This window comes from Rattus norvegicus, chromosome 5, assembly GCF_021556685.1.
Source record: "Rattus norvegicus strain SHRSP/BbbUtx chromosome 5, alternate assembly SHRSP_T2T, whole genome shotgun sequence".
Classification (NCBI taxonomy): Eukaryota; Metazoa; Chordata; class Mammalia; order Rodentia; family Muridae; genus Rattus; species Rattus norvegicus.
In genome coordinates, this window is record NC_141538.1 from 69,007,342 (window position 1) to 69,018,303 (window position 10,962).

Consider the following 10,962-nt stretch of genomic DNA (forward strand, 5'->3'; position numbering starts at 1 on the left):
GTAGGCAGCAGAATGCAGGGTCCTCATTCCGTATCCAGTTTGTTAATCTATGTCTTTTTATTAGGGAGTTGAGGCCATTGATGTTGAGAGATATTAAGGAATAGTGATTATTGCTTCCTGTTATATTCATATTTGGATATGAGGTTATGTTTGTGTGCTTTTCTTCTCTTTGTTTTGTTGCCAAGACGATTAGTTTCTTGCTTCTTCTAGGGTATAGCTTGCCTCCTTATGTTGGGCTTTATCATTTATTATCCTTTGTAGTGCTGGATTTGTAGAAAGATATTGTGTAAATTTGGTTTTGTCATGGAATATCTTGGTTTCTCCATCTATGTTAATTGAGAGTTTTGCAGGATACAGTAACCTGGGCTGGCATTTTTGTTCTCTTAGGGCCTGTATGACATCTGTCCTGGATCTTCTGGCTTTCATAGTCTCTGGCAAAAAGTCTGGTGTGATTCTGATAGGTCTGCCTTTATATGTTACTTGACCTTTTTCCCTTACTTCTTTTAATATTCTTTCTTTATTTTGTGTGTTTGGTGTTTTGAGTATTATGTGATGGGAGGAATTTCATTTCTGGTCCAATGTATTTGGAGTTCTGTATGCTTCTTGTATGCTTATGGGTCTCTCTTTCTTTAGGTTAGGGAAGTTTTCTTCTGTGATTTTGTTGAAGATATTTACTGGTCTTTGAGCTGGGAGTCTTCACTCTCTTCTATACCTATTATCCTTAGATTTGATCTTCTCATTGAGTCCTGGATTTCCTGTATGTTTTGGACCAGTAGCTTTTTCTGCTTTACATTATCTTTGACAGTCAAGTCGATGATTTCTATGGAATCTTCTGCTCCTGAGATTCTCTCTTCTATATCTTGTATTCTGTTGGTGAAGCTCGTATCTACGGCTCCTTGTCTCTTCTTTTGGTTTTCTATATTCAGGGTTGTTTCCATGTGTTCTTTCTTGATTGCTTCTATTTCCATTTTTAATTCCTTCAACTGTTTTATTGTGTTTTCCTGGAATTCTTTCAGGGATTTTTGTGATTCCTCTCTGTAGGCTTCTACTTGTTTATTTATGTTTTCCTGTGTTTCTCTAAGGGAGTTCTTCATGTCTTTCTTGAAGTCCTCCAGCATCATGATCAAATATGATTTTGAAACTAGATCTTGCTTTTCTGGTGTGTTTGGATATTCCGTGTTTGCTTTGGTGGGAGAATTGGGCTCTGATGATGCCATGTAGTCTTGGTTTCTGTTGCTTGGGTTCCTGTGCTTGCCTCTCGCCATCAGATTATCTCTAGTGTTACTTTGTTCTGCTATTTCTGACAGTGGCTAGACTGTCCTATAAGCCTGTGTGTCAGGAGTGCTGTAGACCTGTTTTCCTGTTTTCTTTCAGCCAGTTATGGGAACAGAGATTTCTGCTTTCGGGCGTCTAGTTTTTCCTATCTACAGGTATTCAGCTGTTCCTGTTGGCCTGTGTCTGGAGTTCACTAGGCAGGTCGCTTGGAGCAGGAAGGTTTGTCTTACCTGTGGTCCCGAGGCTCAAGTTTGCTCGTGGGGTGTTGCTTATGAGCTCTCTGCGGGGGCAGCAACCAGGAAGATCTGCGCTGCCCTTTCCGGGAGCTTCCGTGCACCAGGGTTCCAGATGGCGTTTGGCGTTTTCCTCTGGAATCAGTAATGTGGGCAGAGTGTATTCTCTTCTGGTTTCACAGGTGTGTCTGCCTCTCTGAAGGTTTATCTCTCCCTCCCACGGGATTTGGGTGCAGAGAACTGTTTATCTGGTCAGTTCCTTCAGGTTCTGGCGTTGTCTCAGACGCAGGGGACCTGCTGCTCCTGGCCCTTATCTCCAGGAACCCAGAGGCAGTATCAACACATGGTATTTTTAAAGAAAATAAAGGGCTCTGTTTAGTTTATTTTACCTAAAACAGCAAAAAATAAGATGGTAGTCAAATTTGATGTTTATTAGCTATTTCTTGTCACACATAAAGTTTATCAACCTATCTGGTCACCAAATTACATTTCGAAGAAAAAAACAAGTCAACAAAATGGCTCACACTAGGTTTGATTCGGGGAAGGTCACTTGTTATTTCAAAATCTGTGGCCACAGGCTTTGGTTCCATTGTCCAGGGTGTATAGGGTATTCTATGGCAAGCCATGCTCTATGGCATACTGCTGTAGATCAGTTACAACTAAGGGGTTTATTTCTAATATGTTTCCTGGGTCTATGAGCTAGTCTGACCCACCCCCACCCCTGCATTATGTCATGATGACTTTAATAGAGCATTTACTTACACTTAAGATACTTCACTGGCTTCAGGTTGAGGGTAAACCCTCAAATCTCGCATGCGAGATTCATTTCTCAGGTTTGGATATCCTTACTTGGATTTTCTGACAAGGACAAAACTCTCTGTCCAAACTGGGCAAATAGTGACTATAACCTAAGAGAGAAATAAGTTCTGGAGTGAATGTTTTTTCTCTTTCTTAATGGGTAGCAGAAATGCCTGAGAAACTCTGGCTTGCTGTGGGAATGGATTGAAAAGAAACAGGTTGGGGATTTAGCTCAGTGGTAGAGAGCTTGCCTAGGAAGCACAAGGTCCTGGGTTCGGTCCCCAACTCTGGAAAAGAAACAAGACTAATAAAGTGTTGTGTTGTTATGCAATAGTGAGACTGTTATCTCGGGGACTTCCATGCTTTGGTGATGTGCCCATTACAGACTTGACAAAGAAAACACTTTGTTAAAGTTTACCCAACAGATAGATACCAAACTTCATCACAACTTGGCTAAAGATTGACAGTGAATTATTTGGAAATATGAGTACTTTTAATGGGGTCTAAAAGAGCTGGAAAATGACGTGTTTAGATACAGGCTTAATAATGGCAAAGAGTCTGCCCTGAGCAGTTGTAACTCTCTGTGTCCCAGCAGTAAGCTCTAAAGATCTCTTTAGGCTGTGATGAGTAGAAAGGCTTTAGTGACTCCAGTATTTGGAGAATACAAATATCCTTAATTTGCTTTTGAAAGGAGGAAGAGTGGATGCCATTGGAATGAATTAGTAAGAACTATAACTGGTATTTATACTTTGAAAACATCTGGAACACATGGGCACTGGAAAAAATTTCCTGAGCAAAACACCAATGGCTTATGCTCTAAGATCAAGAATCGACAAATAGGATCTCATAAAACTGCAAAGCTTCTGTAAGGCAAAGGACACTGTGGTTAGGACAAAACGGCAACCAACAGATTGGGAAAAGATCTTTACCAATCCTACAACAGATAGAGGGCTTATATCCAAAATATACAAAGAACTCAAGAAGTTAGACCGCAGGGAGACAAATAACCCTATTAAAAAATGGGGTTCAGAGTTAAACAAAGAATTCACAGCTGAGGAATGCCAAATGGCTGAGAAACACCTAAAGAAATGTTCAACATCTTTAGTCATAAGGGAAATGCAAATCAAAACAACCCTGAGATTTCACCTCACACCAGTGAGAACGGCTAAGATCAAAAACTCAGGTGACAGCAGATGCTAGAGAGGATGCGGAGAAAGAGGAACACTCCTCCATTGTTGGTGGGATTGCAGACTGGTAAAACCATTCTGGAAATCAGTCTGGAGGTTCCTCAGAAAATTGGACATTGAACTGCCTGAGGATCCAGCTATACCTCTTGGGCATATACCCAAAAGATGCCCCAACATATAAAAAAGACACGTGCTCCACTATGTTCATCACAGCCTTATTTATAATAGCCAGAAGCTGGAAAGATCCCAGATGCCCTTCAACAGAGGAATGGATACAGAAAATGTGGTACATCTACACAATGGAATATTACTCAGCTATCAAAATCAATGACTTTATGAAATTCATAGGCAAATGGTTGGAACTGGAAAATATCATCCTGAGTGAGGTAACCCAATCACAGAAAAACACACATGGTATGCACTCATTGATAAGTGGATATTAGCCCAAATGCTTGAATTACCCTAGATGCACAGAACAAATGAAACTCAAGACGGATGATCGAAATGTGAATGCTTGACTCCTTCTTTAAAAGGGGAAGAAGAATACCCTTGGCAGGGAATAGAGAGGCAAAGATTAAAACAGACACAGAAGGAACACCCATTCAGAGCCTTCCCCACATGTGGCCCATACATATACAGCCATCCAATTAGTCAAGATGGATGAAGCAAAGAAGTGCAGGCCGACAGGAGCTGTATGTAGATTGCTCCTGAGAGACACAGCCAGAATACATCAAACACAGAGGCGAATGCCAGCAGCAAACCACTGAACTGAGAATAGGACCCCTGTTGAAGGAATCAGAGAAAGAACTGGAAGAGCTTGAAGGGGCTCAAGACCCCTTATGAACAACAATGCCAAGCAACCAGAGCTTCCAGGGACTAAGCCACTACCTAAAGACCATACATGGACTGACCCTGGACTCTGACCTCATAGGTAGCAATGAATAGCCTAGTATGAGCACCAGTGGAAGGGGAAGCCCTGGGTCCTGCTAAGATTGAACCCCCAGTGAACTAGATTGTTGGGGGGAGGGCAGCAATGGGGGGGAGGATGGGGAGGGGAACACCCATACAGAAGGGGAGGGGGAAGGATTAGGGGGATGTTTGCCCGGAAACTGGGAAAGGGAATAACACTCGAAATGTATATAAGAAAAACTCAAGTTAATAAAAAAAAAAGAAAGAAAGAAAGAAAGGAAAGGATGTGTGACAATAGAGAGTATGGGTTTTTATGGGGTGATTTTTGTTGGAGGGAATGTGGTGGGAGAGTGTTAAGTAAGAAAACTGAACTTTAGAAAAGAGGACTACAGTAAACAGCAGTTGATGGGGTTATAGGTCACTCTGGCAGTTAGATTGCAGGAAGCTGTGGTCAAGCAGTTCTGCAGAGTTTAGGAGCCAGCAGACTTCTGGCAATTGTAGAACAATCAAATTCCATTTCCCGAAGTCACTGTGTCCCTCATCTTAGTGTCTTGGGTGACTCCATCTTGGGACAAAGATGTCAGCCAGCCCAACAGTCACCGTGCTGACAATACTATTCTTGCACTAGTGAATTCAAGAAGCCCACAAGAGCTAGTCTGCCACTTACTGTCACTACCTATACTTCATGGCAATTCTGTAATGAACACCAAAACTTTACTCAATTCCTACTTCTTGATCTGGGTTGTGCCGGCTTTGGCCTTCATCCATGCTTACTGAACATCTATTATGCAGTCTGGATTGTTCTAATAAAAAGGGACGTGCAACAAAGTAAGTAGACCAGCTGCTTTCCTTCATGGGACTGAGCCAGTAAAAGAAAAGGAAGATTCATGTAGTGAGGAGGCTTGCAGTTATCTACAGGGATTCCCAGGTTGTTTCCTTGGACAGAGAACTGAACTTCAGGAACTAGAACACCGAGCTATGTGAGAAAATCAAAAGTAACCACTGTGTTCCTTCAGGATTGAAAAGAACCTGTAGCTGGGACTCCAATGAAAGGATGCTGGCTTGAATGTTGAATCTCCAGATACAAGATGCTCCTTTCTTGGGTAAAATTTCATAACATGAAGTAGGGTGTCTCTAACCATGAAGGGAAAGCAGCTTTGAAGGATGTGAAAACTGGTAGGAGAAAGATTCAGCAGAGCCCAAGGCTCATCGGTTATGGTGGATGACAGTGATCAGGAATGACTCCCTGGGGAAAATCTAACTCCCCTGACTCACAGGAGCCTGGTAATGAGTAAAACACGGCAAAGAAAAGCAATTCAGATTTGAATGTCTTCCCTGGGACACCACCTTTGAGCAGTTCTTCTTCCCTGGAAGTCCAGAAAACGCTACATGTGCTCCTCACAGGGGAGAAACTGTCAGGAGAATGAGCTGACACTCTCCAGACTGCTTCTAGGTGCTCAGTTCTGCTTTGTCTTGTATGTTGACACTGGTAGTGTGCTCCATCTACAGTCTTCCCGGGAAGCTAACTAAAACTGTGAGAGAATGGTAGAAAGAGGGAGGGGAGGAACATTTCCTCTCCAAGGAAAACAACATACTATACTAAAACATAGCGAATTAGCAAATGATTTTTGAAAACATATTAGACCAATAGGTGAAGCAAGAGTCGCCACTCGAAAAGAGAAAACAGAGGGAAAAAACAGAGTATGTGTGAAAACAATTTATGAAAAGAACATGCTCTAGAAAACAAGTGAAAGTCTACAAAATAGTAAACGATGAGATTGTCTCCAAAAGCAACATTAGAGCCCTTGTTAGTCAATGAAGGAATTTCATCTATTCAGATTAAATGAGGACACAGAAGTAGTGCCTAGTGACCATGAACATGACCAGGAGAGTCCAGAAGAGAAAAGCATAACAGCCTCAGAGAGGAAATCAGTATGAAAATGGGAACGGTTAACCCTGATCTGGTGAGAGCTGTATGCCAAACATTACTCTATAAATCATACATAGCTCATTCAGTTTCAATAAAAACACACTTGATTAAATTTAATTACACTCCTGATTTTTTTAACAAAAAAAAGTAATATACACCTAGAATAAAGAGACACATCCCACTTTTAAAGAAAAGTGATCTACCAGAAATTTATGGCAAGCATTATGCTTGAGAGAGGACGAGAATGTTCATTTCTAGCATCAGAAACGCAACTCATTATACTTTAAACAGAGCATGTACTCCTAGAAAGATGAGTTTTACAGATTTTATTTGGATTGAACATGCCTAGATCAAATGAATCGTTAACTGGACACACACACACACACACACACACACACACACACACACACACACACACACACAGAGTGTTCATCAGTTTGCAAAAATATCACAACTTGTGAATACTGATGCATTTCTCAATTAAACTAAAATTTAAAATTTATTTAGAAAATTTCAAACTACATAGAAATTCACCAAAAAGACCTCAGGTGCACGTGTGTCCGGGTCTGTGAATTTGTCTGGTTTCCTTCCAATTGAATTGCGATGATTGTGAGAGTAAGAAAGCCACCCTTGCCCTGCAACCCCTAACGATGATGCTTTAATCCCCAGACCAATTCCAACCTCTTCTCTAACGCACTCCCTGCCCTTTACTCTGTCCTGCATGGTCACACTATTTAGAGTTTGCCTCCAGACTGAAGGAGGTGTTGCCTGAAGAACTTTTGGATCTCTCTCCAGGAGTGCACCTGAGCTGCTGCATGAGCGATGGGATCTCCTCCCCAAAGCAAGGGTTTGCCCAAGACAGAGTGCCAGGACGCAAAGCAAAAGGGAGAATAAGGCGGCTCTATGAGGTGGCCTGCCCCAGGGTATGCTAGCATCCTTCCACTGCTTCTCCCATGGCTCCGGAGCCCTCTGTGCATGCAACTTGCTAGCCAAGCTTTCGTCATTCTCTCCTGCAATGAAGAGGATCTTCCCTTGGGCCTTTTCCACCGGAAGTATCTTTTGTGAGTTGAGTTTATTCTGGGGAACTGAACAGTGACGGAAGCGTACAGCCCCTGAGGGATGGACTTGCATCAATTCCGAAGCCAGTCGCATGGGTGTCACCACCAGATCCCCGTATCTTAGTGGAACATCAAAGACTGCGCTGGGCCCATTTATGCAGACGGTGGCAGCCACCTGCTTCAGATAGCAAGCCATGGCCAGCCCAATCTCTGCTCCCTTGCTCACTGAGATCACACCAATTCCTGGCTGTTGGATCTGAAATGCAGAGCAAAGGAGAAACAGTTCACATCTTCCTGCGTCTGGGAAGAAGCACTCCTGAAGAAAGGTCAGGCAGGCAAAATATTCTAACTCTGGCACTCAGCCCTTCCATTTTTTGAGAGCTAGAGACTACTGCTGATTTAATAATACCGTCTCTGAGCTTACCATCTCGAGGGAGCAACTGTGTCATCCACCTTTAAACAATCAAAATACAACCACGTGAAAAGTAGAGTCATAGAGATAGGCGTGGTGGTACAATTCTATAATCCTAGTACCGGGGAAACTGAGGCCAGAGATTTGGATTCCAGCCCAGCCCATGTAGGGAGACCGCGTCTTAAAATAAATAAACGATTTCAACTAAAATTCTAAAATGTAATTAAAACCCAGCAACATTGAATGAACAAACAAGAGCAGAAGAAGTTTGCTTTCTAAAGGATCACATTTTTGGCTTCACTAGAGAAAGGTGTTTGGGGCTGGGAAGATAGCTCAAGGGCACAGTGCTTGCTGGGCAAACATGAGGACTCAAGTTCAACTCCTGTGGTGCACAGTTGTAATTGCGTGCACTAGGGAGGCACCAGCACAAATTTGATCACTAGCACAAAGATCCATACTTTGGGAGAAAGAATCACGTAGAGATCATCATCGATGTATGAAAACATACCAAGTTCATGATTTAGGATCAGTAGCTGATAGACCAGATTGGAAGGGCCATAGGAATACATTGCATGAGTTTCAAATGTAACATGTCTTGGCTTTTCAAATGAGGAGAATCACAGCATGTGCACGGTGTAGTTATTGTCTTCTGTGTGCTAGTAAGCAGTAATGAGCGACCAACTGAACAATTCTTTCATTCGTAAAATGTAAACTAGGCTCTGCCAAAGGCTGAGATTACACCAGACATCTGGGCTTTGTCTTCCTAAGATTGCACAAAATGAAAGGAAAATTGTTCTCAGTACCTTGGGGTGAGCAAGTAGGAAGTTGGCAGCTTCCTCAAAATAGTCCAAGTCCTCCTCCAACAGTTCCTTAGGAAGGTCCTCATAAGCAAAATAGGCTAATGCCAGCACTGCAAAGCCACGAGAAGCCAGAAGACTGGCACGGAATTCAACTAGACCCCCAATGCTCCCAAACAAATCAATAATTCCTGGAAAAGGACCTTTCCCTGGAAGGAAACAGAAGAATAAGAAAATGGGATTAAAAGAGAGCTAAGTATGACAGTCAAAGCAAAGGTCACATAATGAAGTATATATAGGCACACAGTGGTACACATTCATTCACACTCACACATGTACTCGTGCATAGATACATGTCCACATGACAGTGCACATTTATTTCATCCAAATTGTCACTGTGTGTCATAACTTCTTAAATTGTGAATCATAAAGCCATGGGGGTTCACGTAAGTGAATATGGGAGAAAGCCGACCATAAGAAATCATTTGAACGTGCAGTGGCCAAAATTTATACAGTATAAAATCAGTAGTGGTTCCAAGGTCTACTGGAGCCCATGGGACTTCACTTTACCCTGGCTCTGAATGCACAGGGGGGCTCACTTACCTTCACAGGTGCCAGTACAGCACTATTCTCCAATCTTTGTAACCCCACAGAATCAAGTTTATTAGTTGTATGCAGTGAAACCACAGTGCCTTTACAGCCCAACAGACAGTCCCTTGCTCATATAGTCGAGTAGTGGTGTAATTACGGAAAGCACACTGGCTTCTGGTGTGTTCTAGTCATCATTCTTTAGCATGTATGTATCAAATTAGTAAACTTTCATGTTGTAATTAGGTTAGAGTGTCTGATTTTTAAAGCTGACATCTGCCTTTCTGACTTGGGTTTCAAATAAATCTCATCAAGTGAACCTGGACTTAAGATAAGAGGAGAATTTTCAAAAGTTTTTTTTAAATGGCCCTAAACATACTGGTACAATTTGGTTCTACATATTTATGTGAAGCAGATTTCTTAGCTTTCACAATTATGAAGCCAAAATGTCACCAATCCTGAAAACAGTGAAGATGTCATCTACACATATCCTACATTCTCAAGTATTCAACCAAGGCTCCATTCCACTTAGAAAAAAACGGGCAAGCCCATTCATTTTATCTGTTTGCAAATTTGCTTTCTTCTCTAAGAAGTGGTATAATTATATGTATACCGGAGAACAATTTTAAAAGTATTTTCTATGCATTATCAATAAATGATCTCTACACATATTTCATGTACCTATATACCCAAGATCACACAAAAATTTCTATAGCAGAAAAGAGCTCACAAGTGGAAAAAAAATTAAGAATCTAAGTTCTGTATCAACAAAGATAATTCTCACCTGGAGGGAGAAAAAGGGCTCCCCGAACCCGACCTTCTCGGATCTGCTCCCGTTTGACCCCAGGGCCAGCAAACCAGCGATGCACTATCTGGCTGGCCTTGGGTGCAATTCTGACTGTTTCTAGCCAGCAAACAGAGTCATACAGGTCCAGGCAGATGCAAAGGGGGCTGTTCATCACATCTTTCTTGATCAGCCTCTGGAAAGCCCTCTTGGGTTTCAGACAACAAAAGAGGCCCATCGGGTGGACCCCTACATAGTCACCCCCCAAGGCTGATGCCTGCTCCAGGTCCACCTCACCAGCCTCGTTAGCTTTGTAGAAGGCTTTGGATTGAAACAGATTCTCCTTCTCATCTTTCACTGTCGCTGTGATGGTCACTATCTGTGAAGGAGGCAGGCCTATTGCCCGGATGGACACAGGCTCATCTGCAAGGGCATTTGAAGGTGTGGCTATCAACTGGAGCATTATCAAGCTGTTGAGGGGCACTTCGTCCCTGTGATGAAGGAGGAAAATGAGCTGGAGACTTAAAGTTCAAGGCAATACTGCCCTCAAGCCTTTCAGAGATGTTAGTAAAAATGTGTGGCACTGAGAGAGGAAGTGAACTCTGGGAAGGGTAGGTGGCAGGGATGTGTGTGCCTGTCCTCCCCCACCCAGGAACTTGAAGAAAAGGAGTCAGCAAGGGGAGGGAGTCAGGCAATGATAAGGGGAAATGAGCAGGTTTGTCTAGCAATGAATCTGGCAGCTTCTGTGGCTCTGAAGCCACCAGGTCCTTCTTTATTTATACAAGTGTCACAGAATAAAGACAGACTAATGATTATCCAAGTTGTTTGGTTGTGTTCAATCTTTATTTGCATGTCTAGGGTTGCAAGTTCAGTCACAATTAGAAAACACAAACAGAACAGAATTTATTCTTATTTTTAGCCCTATAACTCCAGTGTAAAGAATCTAGAGAATGTTTCTCCCATGCAAACACATTTATTATATGGCAGCCTG

General features: G+C 42.3%; 1 protein-coding gene across 1 annotated transcript; it reads right to left on the reverse strand.

The window, feature by feature from the left end:
* Positions 1 to 6,643: 6,643 nt before the first annotated feature.
* On the reverse strand, positions 6,644 to 10,702 carry Acnat2 (acyl-coenzyme A amino acid N-acyltransferase 2). Its single transcript, NM_001014063.1, is given in 4 exon segments — positions 6,644 to 7,296; positions 7,298 to 7,646; positions 8,606 to 8,808; positions 9,972 to 10,702. Coding segments are annotated over 4 exon segments (1,245 nt in total). The 5' UTR covers positions 10,435 to 10,702; the 3' UTR covers positions 6,644 to 7,066.
* Positions 10,703 to 10,962: the final 260 nt, after the last annotated feature.